The sequence below is a fragment of the Pavona decussata genome, unplaced genomic scaffold, assembly GCF_977016875.1.
Source record: "Pavona decussata unplaced genomic scaffold, jaPavDecu1.1 SCAFFOLD_210, whole genome shotgun sequence".
Taxonomy (NCBI): domain Eukaryota; kingdom Metazoa; phylum Cnidaria; class Anthozoa; order Scleractinia; family Agariciidae; genus Pavona; species Pavona decussata.
In genome coordinates, this window is record NW_028145615.1 from 625,458 (window position 1) to 649,707 (window position 24,250).

A 24,250-nucleotide genomic window follows, 5' to 3' on the forward strand; every position below is an offset into this window, starting at 1 on the left:
CTTGTAAATAAAGTAGATAATTACAAAACAGCAACGATGTATGTTTACTCGTGAGGGACTCGGGCACGTGGAATCGAACATTCAAGACGCGCATCACATATCACTGATAAATTTGCATAAAGTTGTTTTCAATGTTGTTGACAATGGGTTTTCTTCTTCCTCGCTATAAGAGTTTGAAATAGTTAATACTAGGTATTCGTAATGTGGTAATTGAAACCACAAAATTTCTCTTGATAGCGCCAGGAATCACAGATACAATTTAATTGAATTTTTGGTTCAGAAACTGAAGCCGACTGAAGCATGCGAGGAGTCCTGGGATCCCAGACATTCAATGGATTGTGTGCGTGTATAAAACAAGGGGTGAAAAGAAATAATTTTTGTTTTCATCCAATGCGTTGTTCTAGTTTCCTCCTTTTCCTAAAGGAGTTGAATGGCACAAGAAAACAAAGAGGAGTAAAACTGCCGTAAATAGTGTTTATTATTATAGCCAAATTCGGACTTAAAAAGAAAATTTCACAGCCTGGCCGCTAGCGGTAGGTTTTTCTTGTCGCTGAAGAGTAAAGCTTGTCGCCTAGCGCCGCTAGATCACAGCCCTGAGGAGGCATAAATTCATGTTTGTTTGTTCATATAGGCGTTGCTAAAGTCGAAAATGTACTTCCCCGAAAAACCGGAAATTCTGAAGGGGAGGGGGGGTTCACGATTATGGAATTCTGAGGGCATGGGGGGGGTAACGCATTTTGGAATTTCCGAAGGCAAGGGGGGGTTAAAACATGGAAGCCGTCCGTGGTTGGGTATGGATATTTTTTGGAATTGCCCAATGCAAATACATGTGCTTTTACAGATAACAAAATGCCTAGTGGGCACCTGTTAGCCTGCACCCTCACCAGGTCTCTGCAGCCATATCATCAGCTGACTTTGCATTTGACAATAATTCAATTTCAAACCCTTGTGGTAAATGTAAGATTGAAGAGGGCATGGCCGTGTTTTTCATTTTTTCATTCAGTAACCTTAACATGAATGAAATTTTTGCATTCAGTTGATTTCTCACTGCATTAAGTGAGGTGCAAACAAATGCATTTGCAAATTTTCACAAGCCACTCATTGTAACTGAAGCAATGTTTCAGTACTAGATTAAATAACCCTAATCAAATAGGGAGCTGATGATCAAAATACTCCAGAACTCCTATCAAAAATGATTATTTGCAAGAACTGCCATTTTTCTATTCAAATTTGAAGAGCTGAATTATATAGAGCGTTTTTCAAATGTCAATTAATAATTGGTATTTTAAATTATGTTGGAGTATTTTGATTGCAAATTACATGTAATGTTACCTACAGTCCAGGTTTTTTTCTGTCCAACAATAGACAATTGACAGTACATGTAATTACAATAATATTATAATATTTCTTATGACTGTGAATCATAAATTCTTCAACAATCTCTTTCAACGTGTTCCTTGAAAAAGATAAAAGTATATGACATTATAAGTTTCATAAAGCACTCCTGCTTAATCAAAGATAATTATAGTATGAATTCCCTTTTCCATAATAATCATGTGGTTATAAAGTTTATTCAAAAGCTTTACTTAACTTTCTAATGTATAATTTTAAGAAGTAAAAGAGGATAACTACAATATAACAATAGAGTTGATGTTCTTGGGTGCACAGATTTAAATATGTTTTTGGCCCAACTCGGGCTCAGCGATAGCTAAAATGAGTTCTGAGAAGGGCCAAAAACATATTTACCCCCAAGAACATCAACGCTATTTCTGTTATAATAATTTCAGAGGGCATTCAGAAAAGGATTCAGAAAGTGATATCTTGAATGCTGCCAGGGTTGCGTCGGCATTTATTTTATTATACACTGAAAAGCTTTCATTGTTGCATAAAAGCTGAAAACTTTGGCAGGACACCACATAATTTGTCAACAGAATCTCTGCTTCTAAGTATTCAAAAGGAAAATTAAGCAGAATTTTGTATTTTGTAAACAGTGAAGAAATAGTCACTTACAAGTGTTAAAATTAATTGTGCAGTTACTAAACTGAGCGGGTTTCGCTCAAATAAGACAAATTTACATTCACCTAGCTGCTGGCCATGAAGCTACTATTATACCTGCAATATATCCATTAGATCCCCCATGAATTTCTGTGAGTCCTCTTCATCTAGCTGACACAACTGAGAATTTACGTCTTCGATCGTTACGTTTTTCAGTCATTCTGTAGCTCAAAACAATTTCTTTGCAGATGGCAGCACTTCCACTAAAACGAGCAGGAAAACGGCATGAACATAGTTGAATGGTTTTCAATTCTGATTGGCTTGCTGTGTTATTTTCTACTTTCCTATTGGCACGGAGCAGCCGGGCTAAAATATATTTCAGCCAGCTGAATTCTCCATTTTAGCCCACAGAATATGCCACAATGCCTAACAAAAATTATTGAAATTTAATCTCTCACATGGCTTTAAACTTCTTCTTAATACTTATGGTTTGTTTTCATTTTTAATCTTGCATGCCCTGCCTTGATTAGCTTTGAAGCTAGAAGCAGAGTGCAAGTATAATTTTCTGTTAACTTTACAAAGTGTATGAGGAAAAATAAAACCTGTAACAGGTTGCTGTTGTTGTTATTTACCAACTCACCTCAGCCTGAATCTGGGCTGCACTTGTGACTTTCCTTGAGTTGTTTGTCCAAACACATGTTACACGCTTCACAGTGGAATGTTTTGTCCTTGTGGATACTAGGGGATAAAATCAAATAACTTTGCTGCATGTTATATTATTTAATTATGTCTAATTAAAACTGCTCAGTTTCTGTATTGACTTAATGGTCATTATCACTTACAACAAAGATTAATTAACAACTTTATACCAAATTCAAAACTGTGAACACTTCAAAGTGCCTTTGAAGCAAAAAAATATGCTTAATATTTGAAAGGCGGCGAGCCTTTGAAAATGACCGGTAATGGCGGGTGTCTCGCAAACGAAGACCTCTAAAACAAAGACCCTAAGACCCCGAAAACTCGAAAACGAAGACCCCCAAAATTTCCAAGTATAAGTACAAAAAAATAAAATAGCAAAAAATACATTATTTCATACCTCAAGAGAAATCTAATTTCTTCCTGTGGTCCTACCATGTTTATCCGCCATCTTGAGCTGAGCAGCCACGTTTCTTGGAATACTGACCGGAAGTGTGTTTCCCGCTCCACTGGACCGCGCGTTTCCGAACGTCTCAGTTGCGCTGCCAGGTTTTTATTTACATGTAATAACCAACTAGCAAAAGAAACGAGTGTTAAATCATTCCTTCTCGGAACTACAACCACGCGATCGTGCGCATGAGAGCAAAAGAAATGAAGCCAAGGCTTTCTACTATGAGTTGCTGTAATGATTTTGAAGTTCTTCAATCCCGAGTGTCGATTCCTATTTTTAACAAACTTCATCAGCCTCCCCGTATAATAGGCCTAATATCACGGTTTTCGATGCCATTTTGACGAGCAGGCAAACACATTGAAATAACAGTGTTTGTATGGAAATCCGATGTCAAATAATTTTCACTGACAAAACATCGCTTCTGAAATATTCATGAATTGGAAACTTTTGGCACTAGGAAAAGGATTTTAGGAAAAAAATTGGAGGGATGTAAGCTGTGCCAGAAAGTGTCAAGTCAAGTTTTGAACTTTCCATACATTTCTTTGTATTTTTTCCCGCGAACTATGGCTTAGTAGCAGTTCACGGCTGGTTTGCTATAGAGATAAATGTATGGATGTACTCGGGATTGAAGAACCTCAAAATCATTACAGCAACTTTCATAATAGAAAGCCTAGGCTTCATTTCTTTTGCTCTCACAATCGTGTGGTTGTAATTCCCAGAAGGAGGGATTTAACACTCGTTTCTTTGTAGTTGGTAATTAAGAGTCATTGTCTGTGAAAACCAGGCAGAGGTGAAAGATGGGGGTCGGCCGATTTCCTTCAAACTTTCACCATTTAATGTCTGTCCGAAATGATAATGAATGATGCTATTTAGCAATTCTCTTGCTGTTGCGTTTCGTAGTTTGACCACCCCCCCCCCCCCAAAATCAGCAAACTCTAACTTGAGCCATTAAAATGCGTTTGCATGAGCCACGCTCGAAGTCAAAGATGACTCGGTATTTTTGCTAATAAAGTTCCACAGTGGGTTTTTCTCGGTTTTTCTTTATTTCATCTTCTTCTTTTTTGGTTTTTTCTTTTTTGTTTTTGGATAAGCTCGATGAAACTATCCTAACTCTTCGAGGTAGAACTTCCCTGGAAGATTTAGTTGAGTGACGCTTTGGGCAGGAATAACATCAAATTGGTGTTAGCTCACGCTTGATTTGATTATGCGTGACATGTCACGGTATTTGACAATTGTCAAACGTGATCACAAACAGAACACATTTCCCACTTTTTTTTTACATTTCCTTTTTAAACTTGGTAACAACAAGCATTTCCCTGAAACTACATTAAGTCTTGGAGTCAGTCTGTCGTTGATAATTGTTAATTGAAATAAAAACAGCATCAAATACCTGTGAAACTTGCCACGGCAAAAGTGGGAAATGTGTTCTGTTTGTGATCACGTTTGACAATTGTCAAATACCGTGACATGTCACGCATAATCAAATCAAGCGTGAGCTAACACCAATTTGATGTTATTCCTGCCCAAAGCGTCACTCAACTAAATCTTCCAGGGAAGTTCTACCTCGAAGAGTTAGGATAGTTTCATCGAGCTTATCCAAAAACAAAAAAGAAAAAACCAAAAAAGAAGAAGATGAAATAAAGAAAAACCGAGAAAAACCCGCTGTGGAACTTTATTAGCAAAAATACCGAGTCATCTTTGACTTCGAGCGTGGCTCATGCAAACGCATTTTAATGGCTCAAGTTAGAGTTTGCTGATTTTGGGAGAACAGATGTTTGGCTTAAAAAATATCAAGAAATGTTTGGAAAGGAACGCCGCACCTCTGAGAAAAACAGTTTCGAAATTGCCTCACATTTGGCCCAAGACATTTTTGCGATCGCAAGGAAATTGCAAAATTCCATAAAAAATTAAGTTTCATGTTAAGTCGGGATATTTTCCTTTAACAACGTTTTTTAGACGATAAACAATACAAGCAATCAATATGAGTCCACAGAAATGACGCGAAATATATTTTATTGAGCTTCAAATTCTGCATATATTTTGCGTGACATCAGGGTCAGTAAGGGTCAAAACCAGGGGGGGGGGGGGTGGTCAAACTACGAAACGCAACAGCAAGAGAATTGCTAAATAGCATCATTCATTATCATTTCGGACAGACATTAAATGGTGAAAGTTTGAAGGAAATCGGCCGACCCCCATCTTTCACCTCTACCTGGTTTTCACAGACAATGACTCTTAAATAAAAACCCAGCCGCGCAACTGAGACATTCGGAAACGCGCTCCCGGTCCAGTGGAGCGGGAAACACACTTCCGGTCAGTATTCCAAGAAACGCAGTTGCTCAGCTCAAGATGGCAGATAACCATGGTAGGACCACAGGAAGGAATTAAATTTCACTTGAGGTATCAATTATGTATTTTTATGTTACTTTATTTTTTTTGTACTTACACTTGGAAATTTTGGGGGTCTTCGTTTTCGAGTTTTCAGGGTCTTAGTTTTTTAGGGTCTTACTTAGGGTCTTCATTTTCGAGACACCCGGTAATGGGATCATCATTTCCAAAATATCTTATTCTCTCATAATTTCCAGAGATATTCAAGTTTTTCTTATAAAACTGATGATGTCACAAATTGTCTCAGTACAAAGATAAATCACAAAATCAATAATATCTGCTCAAACTTGGCACCAGTAATGTACCTAAGTTAAGGTAAGACACAAAAAAATGATGCCCACTGTACCGTTTTCATGGCAACAATTTTACTTTTGGTTATTCATGCTTGACCTGCTTAAACAAAGATATTTTATTGAACAGCTTCAGGAGACAAAAGGAGATTAATTCCAATGGGACCTGGAAAAACCTAAAACAACTGCTTGGTAATTATGGCTCTAAAAGTACCTGTTGACACTGCTGCTTGTACAGCGAATGAAGCGAAAGACAAGTGTGACATTTTTAATCGCTTTTTGGTCTCTTGTGCGAAAGATCTAAGGTTGGCCACCAATCAAACGTGTAATATTTTTTTAAATGGCTGCCTCAATAATTGGAACACTCGGAAAAATTTAAACAATGAAAGATCACTGTATTAGAGGTTCAAAAGGTGCTTAAAGGGGAAGTATCATGGGGTTTTTGGTATCTTTTGTTATTAATGATGAAATAAGACCTTCTGCAATCAGCTGCAAATAATTCTAGAATGACGAGAGAAAAGAAATTAACTCAATTCTTGAAAGGAACAACTCGTGATCTGTTCTAGCGCATTTTGGAAACAAAAATGCGGAACTTGAAAAACATTAGCCTAGTATTTTTCAAGTTTCGATCCATACCGGCCTACTCTCTCTCTGGGAAGAGGCACTAATCGACAGTTTTATTGCAATGGGGTGATAATTTATAACAAACTTGACAACTATTTTGTTGTTTCTGCTGACTGACAAACATTTTTGGGTTTTGAAATTACAGCAAATTTGCGTGATACTTTCCCTTTAAAGAATTAAAATCGAAGAATGCTACAGGCATTGATGGTATTCCATCTCATCTATTTAAAGATGGTGCAGATGCCCTAGTTTCTCCATTGTCTGTCATTTGAATTTAACTATCCAAAAAAATGTGATCCCTATTGAATAGAAAAAAGCAAAGGTGGCGCCTATGCACAAGTCAGGTTCAAAGGATGACCCAAGAAATTATCGCCCCATTTCCCTATTGCCAGCGCATGCATGGTATCAAAAGTCCTTAAGAACGGTTAATCCGCAAGCAACTTGGGGGTTATTTTGATGAACTCCAAAAACTCATTAATAATTCATAAGCCCATTGACCTATCAAATTTAAATGGTCGATAAAACATCATGTGCAGTCAGGTTTTAAAAACCGATAAAACCTCCTCCTTATTAGTATGCAGCACTACCTTCCAACGTTCACTAAAGCATCATTGTTATGAACTCTCTTGACACACGCTTTTCCAGGAAAGTTTCTGAAACCACTCATCACAAAAAGCTCCCAGGACCTGTTTTATTGGGTCTAAAACCACTCAGCTGTGCCTCGTGGCTTTAATCCCAATAAAACACTGATGCTCATGTTTGAAACATTACATAACAATATTTATTTGCTCTGCAAACGACAATCTGGTTTTAGAAGAATGTACTCATTCCAAATTATGCTCTAATGCTTGAATTATGCACTCAAAGTTTTGTAACAAAAAAAGGCAGCAATACTTGTTTAAAACACATTATAATTCTTCCTTTATTTGATTACTACGACATTGCCTGGAGCAGTCTACCACAACAAGACATCGACAGATTACAGCACCTACAAAATAGATCTGCCCGGATAATCACACATTACATGCGCTCTCCTGACAGAGGCAACTGGCATGGGTATTTTGTAATTTTAATTCTTTATGTATTTACTTTAGTAAGTAATTTTTAAGATGTAGGGCCCCTAGAGATATCAGCCTTTGAGCTGAATGGGCCACCCTGTTGAATAACGCTTTTACTTTCTTACTTACTGACGTTCTGCATTCTCATTTTTTGTCTCATCGTTTACTCCCAATGAGCTGACGAGGAGACATGGGACAATATATGGTGTCAAGTTCGAGCAGGATCACTCCAACATAAGACCTTCCAACTCTCCCAGATTTCCTTGGAGTCTCTAAGTTTTTCATCAAATCTCCCGGTCTCCCAGTTAGAGCACCAAATCTCTCGGGAAATACCTACCGTGGCCTTTGTCAATAATTATAATTTTCATTAATTTCGTTATTTGCGAGATGTTAAAAAGGTAAGTAAAACAATAATTATTGTTAGTGGATTTTAGTGTTCTTATTTGAGCTGCATGTTCTCGATCGGAAAAGCGTAAAACGGTTCTGCTGGGGTTGCAGAAAAGAGATAAAAGTTAAGCTTGTTGGGTGCCCCAGAAGATTTCTAGACGTCTCCAGATTTGTGTACTCCGGGGGTTGGCAAGTATGAACATTTCCCCACATATTCTTCATTTTGTGATTTATCTTTGTTATTACTGAGACGAATTTATTGTGACATCATCAGTTTATGAACAAAAACTAGAATATCTCTGGAACGAGAGAAGATAATATTATTCAAAAAAAGAAAATACCATACTCTTTTTCTCTTTGAAAGCCTATCAAACAGGCATAAATTATTTTTCACAGTTTCATATGCACTTTAAGGTCATGAAATCATTGGCAATGCATGACCATGTGAACACTAGTTCAAATGCATTAAAGTTTCAAGTGTGAGTTGAAGTGCTTAATATATAGGTTCAAACTTGGATTCCAATTCTTAAACGATTGAACTCAAATTAAGTTAAAGTGCCTATGAACCGAAAATTGTTTTTATTTAGTTTTAAAGGTTACCTTAAAAAAATGCAGGTTTCCAAAGTTTGAGAACTCTAGGCTTAAAAATGACGATTTTACGAGCCTTCAAAGTCGTGCTATTTTACCCAAAAAAATGGTCAGGGGAATGGGCTGAGATTTTTCCAAATTCACCAAACCGTGATGTCACTTTGTTGCCACGGGTTTGTTTGCGTTGTCAAAGTGCCTTGTTAGGAAGAGAGCGAGCTTGGAAGGAAACATGTCTAGCAATTCATAAATGAGCGAATTTTCAGATATGTGCGGTAACCCCGAGGCCGAAGATGTTGAAGAGGGAAACGATGAAGATTACGATGTAATTTATAGCGAAATTACGCCATATCAAGACGAACCTCTGGCCCAAGTTGATGCTGGCGACGAGAACACGGGAGAGGAAATCGAAGTCGATGAAGAATTAGACGAAGCTGGCCTTACACCAACAGTGCTGGAAGCGCGATATGAGAAAAGAGTTCCCGTAAACAGTTGGTCAGTATAGGTATTTTTATATTCTTAACCTGTGCGCAGCAATGTCCGAACGGATTTACTTTGAGCTTGCGACTCGTTGATCTTACATCCTGAATCTGGCTGTCTGATCTTTCGATCGTCAAAAGACCTATCAAAATATGCTCGATCTTCTTTTCATTTTGAATGGCCTGACGTTTTTACTGTAAGCTCATTTCTGTTTTAACGTTCACTGCATATTTTCAGGTGCCAATGTACAGAATGTAAAGTCGAGAACTTAGTAGGTTCGCTAGAGTACCGTTGCTGCGGGAAATTGCGTTTACTTCGCTCGCTATGTTCTTCTTGACCTGGTGGAGTAGCAGTATCCCTCGTTGGGATCGCGTCCTTTTTCAGGCAATACTTTACTTTCATCCCCGCGGCGTCCATGCTGCTTAGAACCGATAAACTGCGTTCATAACACGAATCCTCGAAATGAGCCGAACAGAGTGAAGTGTATTTTGACGTCGGGTTCTTGAAATCATGCCTATGTCTACGGACAAACTGGACCCATTTGGCCCTCACAGCCGGATCAGCGGGAAACTGGTACATTCATATACCTGGGGTTAACGATCTGTTTTGACAGCTTTGCTGGTTTGGCGTACCAGCAACGCAATACCGCCCTTGCTGCCTCTTTTCCTCCATATTGCGGGAACGAATGTGGCAACAAAGTGACGTCAGAGGTTGATATCACGTGGTATTTTGGCCGCGCAATTCAAATACCATCTTTGAGAGTAAAATAGTACAACTTTAAAGGCTTGTAAAATCGTTATTTTTAAGTCTACAGTTCTCAAACTCTGGAAACCTGTATTTTAAAGGTAAACTTTAAAACTAAATGAAAACAATTTTTGGTTCATAAGCACTTTAATTGACTCAACTGTGCAGTTTTTGTAATGTAAGATCTTTCTGACAAGCAACTGCATGGTCATGGTGGGGTCTGCCAAATCTGCGAGTCAGCGAGCCATGCGAGCCACCATGCAAGCCACAGTACAAATGTTAAGAATTTTTATTTCTTTTATTTACATTTGCATGAGAACATTTTGGATGATTTTTTTCTTTGTTTTTTTTTTGTTGTTGTTGTTTTTGTATTTAAGAGAAAATTTTGTCTATTCAAAATGGTCCAAGATGCCCAAAAAAATAAAGACAATACGCAAAAATTTATTAAGGTTCAAGACTTCAGTAAGAAAAAAAATTCCAAGAGAAACATACGGCTGCACTGCTACTCGAATGGGTATCCATTGACAACTGTCATTCATTGATATCCATTTATATCTATGTGGAACTTCATTCAAGAGAAAAAAAAAGAAAAGAAAAAGAACAGCTCTTCGATCTCCGTGTGTTGGCATCGAATGGTGAGTAAATCGCGTCATTTTAAAGGTTGAAGCGGAACAAATCTATTTGGTCAACATTCGCAAGACAGTACAGAATGCAAATTAGTGTACATCCTGTAAAAAGGAAACGTGCAGAAACGATGTGAAGGCAACTACCAAGGGCCCATATCGAACAATTCACAAGACCTGGATAAAAAGAACCTTTTTAGCTCGTTCTTTGCGTCATATGACGCAATGAATGAGTATCGTGGGGATCGAAATGTGGGCCGGGAGTTGTCGACCGTAGATGGAAATGACAATTTTCGACACTTACCCTCCCCCTTAGTAAATGGAAAATTAACTTTGATAAACCTGGAATACACATGTGCACGAATTGAACTGTTTCTTAAGACTAATAAATAAACAATAACATCAAATCACTATTTCGGCATTTCTTAAGTGTGCAACATGGATCAAGAGGTCGAAATCTTCAAACCCAGGGGTACCCAGAATGATTTTTTGACACGCTCGATTGCACGAGGCAGGTCATGAAGATCGAGGTGGCCATATTGGAAGGGCGCTTGTTTGTTTTTTTCGTATTAGTAAGTAATCATTACTTTACTATTGTGCTTTTCTTTGGAGCTCTTCAACTTACAGCGCACATCAATAAAAGCGGTCAAGATAGTCACACTAAAACCTTTTCCGAGCTCCACCGATTTCGATCCAGACTTGAGGCTCGCTCGTATCAACTGCTTTACAATCTGCTTTTACAAATTATATTTCGCTTGCTCTTCTCCGACCCACAGGCAGCAACAACACGCGTGGATGAGTTGAGTGAATCACACAGTGAACACAAGAGCATCGATCGAGGGAATGAGAACTTCCCCATGCTGTTCTAAGTGATTTATTTCAAGCAATCGCTAGTGCCCCAGGATTCAACATAGACAAAAACATTGACAATTCAATTTCGATCCAGACTTGAGGCTCGCTCGTATCAACTGCTCGTATCAACAGCTCGTATCAATTTATCTGCGAACATCATGGAAGAAACCCTTCTTAATGTCAGCTTCTTATCTTTTCATGTTATCATGGAGGACAAAACTGTAAAATCCATTGACCTTGGTGATACTTATTTACATTCACACAAACGATACTAAACTGTGGAAAATCTGAAAGGATATGGCAGCCGGGTAATGGCACTCTGCACATATTATGATTACTGTTTTGTTAATGAAAGCAAGGTAACGTTTTCATGTCGACACAATGGTTAAAAGTCCACTTGTTGCACTCTTTGCAAAAAAAAGACAATTTAACAAAAATGTTTGCAAGTTATGTACTGTTTATAAATAAAGTGATCTTGTGTTAACTTCAATTATTAATGTGAATGTGGCAATACCAAAATAACCACACAACATTCCACCCCACCTTTCTAATCCTAAGACACTGTCCAGTTTTTTATGAAGCATGGGAATGCTCCTGGAAATATACAATTTCTGACTGTCTGAAAATTTCAATTTTTCCCACAGAGCATGCCCATTAACCTCCCCCCCCCCCCCCCCTACCCCTGAACTTTGTTACTGGAATACAGTAAACTCACACTATCATAATCCTCATTCATTAAAAAATACGAGTACCCCATTACAATATTATCAAAGTCATTCTTTTTTTTCCCCTTTGGTTCAGATGACCACCAATAACAGGCACAATGAAAATTGTCCATTACAAGAATGAGCTGGCTCTCAGCGCCCTTTGATCTTTTGTCTGCGACTTCAGTGCATTAGCAAACTTCCTAGGTACTCAATATCGTTCCTTACAAGATTGGAATGACACTGACAATCAGTCCTGATGTTGCAATTAACGAAAACTGAAATACAATCTCAGTTTAGTGTAGTTGTTTCATCCTTGTTTGTACAAAAAAATCTTTCTTTTTATTGCGCCTTTCAATAACATACGGACTCTGAAGTTCAAAACCCAACTAACGACTGCGTTTTCGCTGCCGTCAATCACCATAAAAAAATTATGGCGACAGCCAACAAACCTTGAAAAACAGAAACAAACAAAATGGATCGAAATCTACAAATCATAACCGACAGACATGACCTTTTGACCTGGCTGAAATGAACTTGTTTCCTGAGAGTTCTGCTTAGATGATGAGGTTTGAATTTAAGAGTTCGCATGTCATTGAAAAACTGCAATAAGGTTCAAATGTGCTCATTTTTTATATTCATGTTTACATACACTTTCCCTTTAAAAATACCCAACTGACAGTTTTCACTTGCATTGTACCTATTTGATTGTTTTAACTTGGCTTCTGATTGGCCGATTCAAAAAACGTCCTTAGTGATGGTTTGTGTTGTCCCTCTGTAAGAATTAAATATTGCGATCTTATTCATCTTCTTCCAGTGCTCTTGTTCTCGTCCTCGAGTGAATGTAAATATAACAAATAAAAATTCTTAACATTTGTACTGTGGCTCGCATGACTCGCGTGACTCGCATGGCTCGCACGGCTCACATGACTCGCATGGCTCACACCTTGGCTCGCATGGCTCGCTGACTAACAGATTATAATCACTCGTCATGGTGCATCAAGTAGCATGAAAGAATTAAATGCCTCAATAAAATAAAATCTAATTCATACAAGTTATTCTGGAGTGTCCATGAAATTTTGCAATCAAAATCAGGAGAAAATTTAGTCCAGCAAGTAATATGTACTATCTGATCAAAAACTCACCAGCATATTCTGCATTTTAAGCAGTGGAATGGATAAATAGTGAAACGCCTACAGATGACACAAAAATAGGCGGACATCTCTCCTCCCCAATTGTGACACTTTCCACTGTCTTTATTTATCTGCCAATAACAATTTTAGGGAAAGTATTCAATTTAACTGATTGACAAATATATATATGTATGTTAAGGTTTATAATGGCTACTCTGATCTGAGGATAATATAAACTTGCTTGAGTGTCTTTGAATAGCCAAATTTGAGAATTTTATCCAAAGAATCAAGTGTTTGAATTAGAATTGAAATTCATAATCAGAAATACTGCATTAATATAATAATAATTATTAGCTTATTATAAGGACCTTTGTTGCAAGGGATTTTACAAACTTGAAAGTATACATACGGTAAAAATGCTTTACCTCTTGCTCATGATGATGGAGAGAACCCTTGAGATGAGTTGTATGGCAAGCCATAGCATCTTCATTATCATGCTCGTGTTTTGGAATTGTGGCAGCAGTGGCAAGGAAAGCATTAGGTGCAACAGGGGAATCAAACTCTGCAATGCTGCTGGTGTTATGTTCATACCACTGGGAATGTGCTGTAATGGGTCCCTGTTGTTGCTGCTGTCTCTCAGTCTCCTGCACCTCACTTGTCAGCTGTTCCCTTGCCATGTCATTGTTATATGATTCACACTCCCTCTTCTCCCCATGATCTTGTAGTAGAGCATGTTGCTCCAGGGCAAGCAATGAGTCGTGACTGGACTCAACTGATGAGTAGGTTCCAAAACATCTGTTCGAGAGAAAACTACTGGGGTTGCCAATTAAGGGTACCTGAAAATAAGCATCAGCATGGCATGGTGTTTGGGTATTCTCTGTCTTTTTAGCAGTTCCCTGCATAAACGCCACATTGATCTGCCTTACTTCCCTTTCTTGCCTTTCTTTTTCTGACTGTGCCCACAGAGCCCTTTCTGCTGCCTTTCTTTGCATTAGAGTTAAAGATCTGGCAACACTTTGCATTAATGCAACTGGAGTGTTGCTGGTACAATCAAGTGACTCACAAATGCAGCTGCTTATAGAAGCAGGGAGCAAGGTTTCTTCAACCCCTATTCCAGACAGATGTTGGTGTTGTCCAGTTCTTTCTTCTCGCTGCTCTACAATGGGTTTAGCTATCTCTTTACCCCACTTTTCTCTCCTTTCGTTTGCCCTCAATTCTTTGATCTCTTTGCTTGGTGAGTTTTTCTTTTCTGTTTTGTCCTTTTGTAACTGTTTAGCTACCTCTTCACCCCACTTTTCTCTCCTTTCTTTTGCTCTCAATTCCTCGATCTCTTTGCTTGGTGAGTTTTTCTTTTCTGTTTTGTCCTTTTGTAACTGTTTAGCTACCTCTTCACCCCACTTTTCTCTCCTTTCTTTCGCTCTCAATTCCTCGATCTCTTTGTTTGGTAAGTTTTTCATTTCTGTTTTGTCCTTTCGTAACTGTTTACACTCCTCTTTAACCTTAAGCCAAAAGGTTGTTGGACCAACAGCATCAGCCTTGGAAACTTGTGGCTCCCAATCCTCAGCCCTGGTTTCACTCTTACAAGGGACCCAATCCTGTTGTTCAACCTGCAAAGTCTCCATCATGGCTCTTTTCTTTGAAGTTATCTCCTTTGGTCTTTCTAAGACTTCACCTCTAAGAAGGTTTGGATGCTCAAGACTCCAAGATTCTTGAGGACTTTGCTCCACCAGCAGATCAGGAGGCTCTTTTCTTTGGGGCGCTGACTGGGCTCTTTTCTTAAGGGCTGTCTCCTTTGGTCTAGCTCCTAACTGTTCCCACTTTGCATTTGACTGAGACCTTGAAACATTGTCATGCTTGGCAAATGTTCTGCTTCCTAAGGAAGATGATACAAGCTGTGCGTCATTTGTGCAGATAACTGAGTCAGCACCAAAGTCTTCATTCAACAAAGTAGCTCTGGACTGGTCAGAAGACAAAGTAGCATCAACAGGGCATGGTTCAAGGGTATCCTCTGTGCCTCTAGCAAAACCCTGGGGGCCCACCTTGTTAATGTCAGCTTTCCCCCCTTCCCTTGCTTTCCTCTCTCGGGTTTCTCTTCCTGACCCAACTGAGCAAGATATACACCTTCCACTAAAAGATGAAGAAACACCAGAGGAAATCTGGGAGTTACCAGTTGCAGGTTCACTGGAAGCCACTTCTGGGAAACGTCTTGGACACACTGGGAAACTCTCCAGGATTTGAACTAATTTCTTGCAATTGACAACATCTACGAGGTTGTGTCTCATGCCACGGCACACAAACACATCACTGGCTTTCTTCACTTTGCTAATAGCTGACGCTCTTAATGCATTGGCCTCGTTTAACACCATTCCAGCAGCAGACTTTGGGGATATTGTCCCAACAGCTAATGTGAAAAGCTGTTGTGCCTCTTCCATAGTCTTTAGGGCATTCGAAAAATCACCTTTTTCAATGTGCTGAAGAGTACAATTCATACTGACTTCTGCTACTTTTTCTGGTAGTTGACACTCCACTTTTCTGCTATACTGACCATCTTCAGCTGTGAAGCCTTCTCTTCTTGCCCTGGGAGATTGGTCATCAAGAAAGAGAACCTCCTTCTGTGCATCATGAAAACACTTCTGTTCAACTTCACTAAGCAGACTTTGGCAAAGCTTGACATCAGGATGATCTGGTCCTAGTCCAAGGCCAGATAGTATCTGAATGGCTTTTGTCATGTTGTCAACAGTCAAAGATTGGAATTCATCAACCTTCTGCAAGATCATTCCAACTTGAAGGTGTGCACTTGCTGTCATAGGGGAAATTTCTCCACAAGAAGATCTGAAAATATCAATTGCCTCTTGCATGGCTTTGTGGGCCCTTGAGAAATCCCTCTCATCGACGTACAGAAGGGCCATTTGCAAAAGAATTTTCGCTACTTCTGGGTGTTTATGGCTATTTTTTCTAAACATATTGACAGCCTCCTTCAGGTGCTTTGAGGCTTCTTTGGTGTTGTTCTTAAGCAGAGCACAGGAACCCAATGAGCTCTTGCATGATGCAACTGCATGATGGTCTCTGCCCCTGTAGTGGGTAAGTAAAACATCTTCTGCCTGTTTTAAAGCCCTCTCAGCTTCATTGAACTTTCCAAAGTCAAGTTTAAAACAACCAATTTGGTACAGCAAGAAGCCATAGAGGGGGTCACTTCTAGGATGGGCCAGCAAAAATGTATGTTCCAGCTTCTCAAGTAACTTGCTTGCTTCCTCAAAGGAAGTGGTCTTACTGTAAATAGTTGCTGCAGTCATAACTGTCTTGATAAAATCTGTATTCAGCAACTCTGCAGCTGCTGAAGTTGACTGATCCATCAATGTGACAAAACAAGAGACAAAATCTTTAACTTCCTCTTCCTGATTTTTCTCACCATTTTGCTCTCTCAGCTTGATTTTCATCAACCTTTCTGTCAAATCATCTGTTGGGGATCTATTGTCATCACTGATATCAAATAATACACCAATCTTGATCAATACATCATGAAACTTTGTGTACTTTCCAAGCTCCTGCAATATATCAGCAAGTCTTGTGAACAACTTCTTTCCCAATGGAACATCGCTTGTTCTCAAGGATCCGTCATGGCACAAAGAAGCTGCAGCATCACACAAATTTCCCGCCATGTGATAATTTCCTAAAAGCTTCTGTTGAATTCCTAAGTTGAAGGTGGCAACTGCATTCTTAAGACGATCTTGTAAATGTTCAAAACATTCATTAGCAATGGCAAAGCACTCTTCACTCTTTTCATACAATGCATTTTCAGAAAACATCACCCCAAGGTTGTTCATCAAGCAGCCAGTATCATCAGGATGGTCTTGGTAATTAACTGCAGCAATGTTTTTTATTTCTTCCAACCATGCTGTGTCACCATTTGCAAAAGCCAATGCACTAATGAAATTAAGGATGGTTGTTGGGTTGCAACCATCATCATCATGGGAAGTAAGGACAATGAATTCATTTTGGCTGTCACTCAAGGGTTTCAGAGCTTTCTGTTCAACATAACGTTGTAAATGTAAGATCTTGTTTCTTTCTTCGTCATCATTAGCAGCCAGGTCAATATGTTCTTGGACCTTGTTAAGTAGGGCCTTCAATTTATCTGACATTATGAGGACTGACACGGTTTACCTGCAAGTATCAAAACAACATTTACTTTTACTTCCTATTCAGTTCTTGGTCTTAATCACACAAGCCCCCACATCACACCAGCTTTTAAAATCTATTTCTGTACTGTTCTTCACCAGGCAACTCTATTAGATGCACAAATTAATTAATTGGTTTGAAAGACTATGTGAAATTGATTCTTCAAAATAAGTTTGCTGTGGAAAGTCAAAGTCACTGGAAACTGATGCAGTGAGTTGTTTAATATATGTAGGACATGGGCTCAAAGAATATTGCATTGGGTTATTCCAGAAAAAATCCACACCCCCCTGACGGATGGGGTTGTTTTTTAACCCCCCCTCTCACCTGGATTTCCTGAAGCACAAAACCCCCCCTCCTGTCTGGATTTCCAAAACAAAAGAACCCCCCCCCCCTCCCGCCTGGATTTCCGGAAAAAAAAATATTAGGCTTAAATTTAATTTATTTGTAATATAAAATACACACAATCACGTCTAGAAGATGTTCTTTTTTAATTTCTAAAGCTTCTGCTAATATTAAAAACTCTATCCCGTGGAACTAAAAAAAGAAAGGAGCAACAATGCGAAAAAGCGAACGAGTTCATCCTTTGTGCCAAATGGACAACACCCATGGAATCTTAAAATGGCACGCAGGAAACGCACTGGCTGCTTGTTCAACTGTGCTATGGACGATGGGACTTCAGAGAGGTTACCACTGTATATGTTGCAGGAACCCGTCCAAGAACTTTCTCCTTCTGTTGCTTTCGCAATAACTTATGTTTCCAAAAGTTTTTTCGAGGTACAGATGGCTACAAGTTCCTCTCGAGTATTTTCGACGAAGAGGGAATGTTTGGACCAAAATTATTTGGAATTATCTTCTTCAGCTAATAGCTCTGCATCCTTGCTTGCACAAGTAAAAAATTCTTCCGCCTGACGCAGTGGAATCCACGCTAAGAATGCAATGGCAGACGTGAAATTACACAACGGTGGCGCGCTGGGTCTGGTACGAGTAGAAATGTGTCAGGTGTTTCAAACTCTTCGTTGCAACAATGTTGCGATGGCTCGTTCTTTACTATCTTGTTGTTCGCGTTTTCTACTATAAAAGGACCTGCGAAGGAACTTAGATTATCATTTATTTTAGGTGAGAAATATGTGAACAAAATATTTCTATTATTTTCAGGGTCTGAGAGCGCTGAAGTGTCACCGAACTAAACGTTCGAATCGCGTGAACTATCGGTCGAAATGACTCCTGCAGAAGACTTTCTTAAGTTCAACCCCCCCTCCCGCCTGGATTTCCAGAGTCTTTGACCCCCCCTCCGGTGAGAATTTCCAGAATCCCATCCGTCGGGGAGGTGTGGATTTTTTCTGGAATAACCCATTATATACCAGTCAATTTCTAGACTAAAGAACTTTATAGTTCCAAATGTGTTAAACACTCACTGTCATAACCATATAACTTTCTCAAAATTTTTTGAGAAATTTGCTCAACTTGGGTCTATAAATAGGAGTGTCCTTATAACCAGACAAAACTTATCGATGACATCAATATGGCACATATAATATGAATGAGTAGTTGATCGGTAAATCAGCTGATTAGTCATTATTGGCTGATTCCTCAAAATCTTCGTGCCCTACCATAGGTGGTATCACAATATTTTTACCCCCCCCCCCCCTTGCCTTCAGAAATTCCAAAATACTCAAACCCCTCTCACCCCATGCCCACTGCTAGCCCCATCTCCTTCAGAATTTCCATTTCATCTCCAACCCCTTTGGAATATTCCCTGTTTGATCTGCCTAACAAATTAATGGTCCCCCTACAAATGTATTCTGCTCATTAAAAGTATGTCACCAGTTTCCTGATATTGAACATTAAACTTTATACCTGCTTGCTATTTTATTGTAAGCGACCACCCAAAATGCGAAGACCTTATGGTCGTTTACGGGTCGAAGCAGAAGGGGACTCTTCCGGGAACAGGTCCAACACAATATAGCATCTACTTATTCAAAGAGAATTCATTGCATACAATTTCCTAGTTACAATAGAAGCAGTACTAGGTTGTTATTAAAAGTTCCTTGTAAACTTAGAGTAGTGTAGTACATACTGCGGACATGGAGATTAGACCATGTGTCAAATGGTTAAAAAACAATGAAAAATTACAATGCCGTCACATCAAAAAGTGGTCGCGGTGGAATACGAAAGGTGATTGTTTACGAGAGGTAAACTAATAAGTGGTTCCAAATCTGTGATAAGGTCTATTTCGAGGAAAATGTCTGGGGTGGGACCAAGTAAACTATTCATAATAATAAGGCGTCCGTATTAAGTAGGTGTCCATAATGCAGGCTTCCACTGTTTGCTAAAAATATCACTCTTGACTACATATGCAATTGCCTCAAATTGATACTAATAATTTACAACATTTAAACCTCCCTGAAGACAAAACAATTATCTACTAGAGATACGTACAGCATAGAAAATATGACATGCTCTGCAACTGCATGTAAGCATTTTTGTACAATAATTTTTTCTGTACCACATGTGACATCATGGTGCACGTTTTATTTCAATAGAAAACAACACAATTTCAATTCACAGATGCATGTAATATTTTGAATTCAGCTCGTGGCTGTGCCCATTTAACATAGCTTACATGGCCTAGAAATTGATGGCCATATAATTAAGCTTTATTTATAGTTATATATAATTATCATGCAATATTTTTCCAGCACATATCCTTTACAAACAGCTCGCTGTGTCATTCACCGAGCTTTTTTAGTGTCCCTGTTTTTATCAAAATATTGGAAGCCCTGTTTAGCCTGTCTATGGGTGGATTGCGGGAGGATCGAAAAGAAATTTGTTGACTATTATCGTCTTAAATAAAGAATTGTATATATGTTTGTATGTTTTGGATCAAACCCACCGAAACATTAGCACGACGAATTAAATTTTGTTCATGGAACAGTTTTGCCCAAAGGTGAAGAACAGATGGGTGAATTTAAGCTTAAATAACGTTAGCTAATATTTTAGAGTCTCCTCTTCATCTGGGTTCCGGTCGCACCGTTGTCGTACCGAAAGTTTCCACGAAAGTACCCTTCCACCCGACTAACTGCCCCTGGGTCTCCGAGGATGGTTGTTTACTAGCAGATAAGGAGACCCTAGAAACAAGATTGGTGTGGAAAGCGATTGTCTAAACCAAGCAAACTAGATTTGAAAAATCGTAGGTATCTAATCTTTCAAAAACACAAACTTTTAGAAACGCATCCATGATAAAAGGAAAGGGGCCTAACAAATATCAATGCAACTTACCTCAGGTGAACCAGGGAGGAAAATAATGCCCGATTTCTTTCAAAATATGATCAGAAGATCAAGACGAATGTTTTCGATGAAAATCGAAACGTCGCAGGGGTCGCAGGACAGAAAGACAGAAGCCAATCTCGTACCCAGAGTCTTCAGGCTTTTTGGTCAGCGGGGCAACGCCGGGAAGAGGTAGGTACTTCATATATGGTAATTATTATGTCCTCACTTTTTATTTTGATAAGTATGTACCCAAATTCTTTTTGTCTGTTACGCTGTTACCCTCTTACCTTGTTACTCTGTTACCTTGTTACTTTGTTACCTTGTTACCCTGTTCAGAGAATAACAGGGTAACAAGGTAACAAGGTAACAGAGTAACAAGGTAACAGGGTAACAGAGTAACATTGGGGACATAATGATTTCAAAAAGAATTTGGGTACATACTTATCAAAATAAAAAGTGAGGACATAATAATTACCATATATGAAGTACCTACCTCTTCCCGGCGTTGCCCCGCTGACCAAAAAGCCTGAAGACTCTGGGTACGAGATTGGAAGACTCTGGGTACGAGATTGGACAGAAGCGGAACTGCAGGAACACGTTTCCAATCCACTCCCGTCTTGAGGCCAAGCGTTTTAATTGGCTGCGCACGTGACCAGTATTTCCGAGAATGAAATGAACTTCACTTTGAAATGTCCGACATGTGAATGGAATGTTGAACATATCTCTGGAAATCTTTCCGAAAAAGACGCACTAACAGAAAAAAAATATATTCCAAATACTTGGGAAACAATTGTTATTCCAATCAAATTTCAAAAATACCGGTCACGCGTGACGAGGATTGACTGTATAAATTATATGACGGTGCCGTTTGTAAATTTTTTTTTTAGACAAAATCCTTGCTGTTTTCCCGTTATTCATAAATAGTTAGAAGTAACAGAAAATTTATGAAACAAGTACTCGCCGAATGATATGTAAATAATTAGTTCTTAGCAAACCAAAATATTATCTATATAATATGAATCCCAAAAGAAATTTTATGTAAATAATTCATCAGACAACCTCCTCAATTTATAAATCAGGCTGCCTCTTTTAAAACACTTATTTACATATCATGAAGTTGCCTACTGAGTAGGCAAACAAGTAAAACTTCATTGTTTATAAATAATGACATTTTCCCTCGGCAAGTGTAACTTTATTATTTAGAAGTAACAAACTTCTCGCCTGGCGTGAAAATCCATTATATATAAATAGAGTTTCACTTCACCAAGTACAACTTTTATGTATAAATAAATTCCACTAAACTGCACTCAAACTATGACAAACCTCGCGCGCCAAAATAGCCTGTGTATAGGCTCCCAAGTGGGGTATAAGGCGAAAAGAAAAATCGGTAATCGATTATCTGATATCCATCTTCTTGCCGTTCCCTTTCTTCTCTTTCCCTTCTTTCTCTTATCCTCTGTTCCCTGATCATCTGTTCTTTCTATCTCTCTTACAAACTGTTCACGTTCCTCGCTTTCCCTAAGAACAATTAGGCTGATTTAGCAACAGGACGGGAACGTCAGTTGACAACGGCGCGCACATCAAGAATGCCCATATATAGTCGAAATAGACTCGCGTCCAGACTATTCCGCGCGCTCTCGCCTCCTTAAATGACGTTCCCGTTCTGTTGCTAAATCAGCCTAATGGGATGGAGGGCATCCCAGGGCACATGCCTCCGTAACTCGTTGCTTTAGGGCAAGCAATAATATCATTACCCTAATGGGTTTCTTCTTAGGCACCCTCGCCTCTTGAATCTTCCTGTATCTTATAATTTCTGTTTTGTAATGTTTTTTTTTTTCTTTTGTGTGTGGCAAATAAATAAATTTGAATTTGAAACTCCGTTCCCTTATCTCCCTTCATTTCTCACGAGAGAAGGGCGTTGACCAATCAAATTTTAGCGAGCGACCAAATGAGAGGAAATCAGAGCGCTGCTATAATTGAAATTGACAAAATTAAAATTTATCGCAGCAACATCCAAGAGATAATGGCCTCAAAAAATACATTCGAACAATGCTTGCTAAACTTAACTATATTTTTTTATTCGAATAATCTTTTGGCACCTTAATTATAACATTAACCCACCTTTCAAATAATGAATTCTCAAAATATGAACATCTTTCATGTACAAGAGCATTTACAAGATAACATACTAAATAACTTGCCAACTTAATTTCGCAAAAAGTATACTTGAAACATCGATATCTCTTTACAGTGTGCTTTTCAACAGCTGAATAACATTTTGTTTTACTGTTATCTTCAATTAATGGAAAAAATACATGAAAAATTAATATCAAACTGACAGTAACTTTACTGCTACATGACATTTCATTTTCTACCAAAGTCTATAAAACACAACTTCCTTTGGCAATTTGCAATAAGGGGTTGATTGCAATTCAAATTACAAGAACAACAAAACATCGCCTTAACGTGGAAATAACTTGTACAATAATAATGGCCTCAGCCCCAAAGGAAGACTCGGCGCAATATTAAGCTCCAAAAAGAATTTAAAGTTAAACCTGTATTAAGCGGACACCCTCGGGACCCTTGCTAGTGTCCGCTTAAAACAGGTTCCCTTAGAATTCGTCTTAAAAGGGTCATATTAATATTCCTCAGAATTAAAAGGCCTTGAAAGGGTCAAATAACATTCCCGTGAACGGAAAGGTGTTCGGCAGACCGAAAACCAGATCGGGTTTATTCACCAACAGAAAAATCTACTGTACCGGCCCAAACGAAATAACAGATCTCATGGAAGTAGTTGGGCGAGTTCCAAAGATCATGGCCTTGTGGTTAACCAAGCTTTTAAAGCGTCCAACAAACCCAGGAAAAGTGAAAATTACTGGAAAGAGGCCGGTGAGCAAATCGGTGGGTATAGTTTGGAGCTACTACTCTGCGAGTACATTTTTCAAGGTTACACACTTTTATACACTTTTTTTATACACTTTTATTATTAATTTCAACAAATATATAATCCGCGTATAGCATTAGCTAATCTTGGCGGGTATTAGTAATAAACAAAAATTAAAAAAATACAATATTGCTACAACATCGGCACATCGGCACAGTGCCGATGGCCCTTTGGTCCACATTGGTTTCAACATGTCTGCAAAGTCTGCAGCGGCGAACATTGTCATTGTCATTATCCTTTCCAGGTGTTACCGCCATCTTGCCGATCTTTGTCTCCCAACCCGTTTGGAACCAAGCGGCAGTGGCGATGAATTTCGTCTGGACTGAAGTTCCAGCTCATGTCGTATATAATAAAAATAGCATTCCTTGTTCCAGTTCCAGTTTATCGTCCTGAAACAGTTCCAGTTCAGAACTCTATAGTCCAGTTACCCGTACTGGTAAGGATGAATTCCCGACCCCAGCGTTGAGTTTTAAGTGTAACTCTGTTAAGGTTGTTAGTTCTGGTTTTGGTGGCATTGGCCCTCAGGTGTCCACATGTGGCTTTGGATCAGGTTTTCTCATATCTCTTTCATTCGTCCCTGGTCTCGCTCATAAATGTAGAAAACAGCAGCTATGAACTGAGCTGCTCAACCATCCTGATCAGCATTAAAGTGGACTTTGTTCTCGCTGGGCTACAGCATCGCTTTCACGTGGGGTTCAGTTCAAGTTTGGTGTGCTTCGATTAGCAGTGGAGAACATGCCCTCAGCCTCGCTACAACAACCCACCGTTATTGACACATATCTGCGGAACGAGTTCGTAAGAGGACAGGTTGCAGGGTCCGCAAAGAGTTCCTCCTTTGGTTAATCTTCAT

The 24,250-nt window shown here is 38.9% G+C and overlaps 2 protein-coding genes across 2 annotated transcripts in view; both read right to left on the reverse strand.

Moving 5' to 3' along the window:
- LOC146460595 (uncharacterized) overlaps nt 1-24,250 on the reverse strand; it is a 115,325-nt gene that overhangs the window by 24,104 nt on the left and 66,971 nt on the right. The gene's annotated exons all lie outside the window — the stretch shown is intronic.
- Nucleotides 1,344-20,560, reverse strand: LOC146460598 (uncharacterized). The gene is made up of 5 exons (XM_085088030.1): nt 20,466-20,560; nt 13,436-17,171; nt 13,023-13,141; nt 2,636-2,733; nt 1,344-1,456 (listed from the first exon to the last, which is right to left on the reverse strand). The coding sequence occupies exons 2-4, from the start codon at nt 17,147-17,149 to the stop codon at nt 2,637-2,639; spliced, it is 3,930 nt and encodes a 1,309-aa protein (XP_084944156.1). The 5' UTR covers nt 17,150-17,171; nt 20,466-20,560; the 3' UTR covers nt 1,344-1,456; nt 2,636.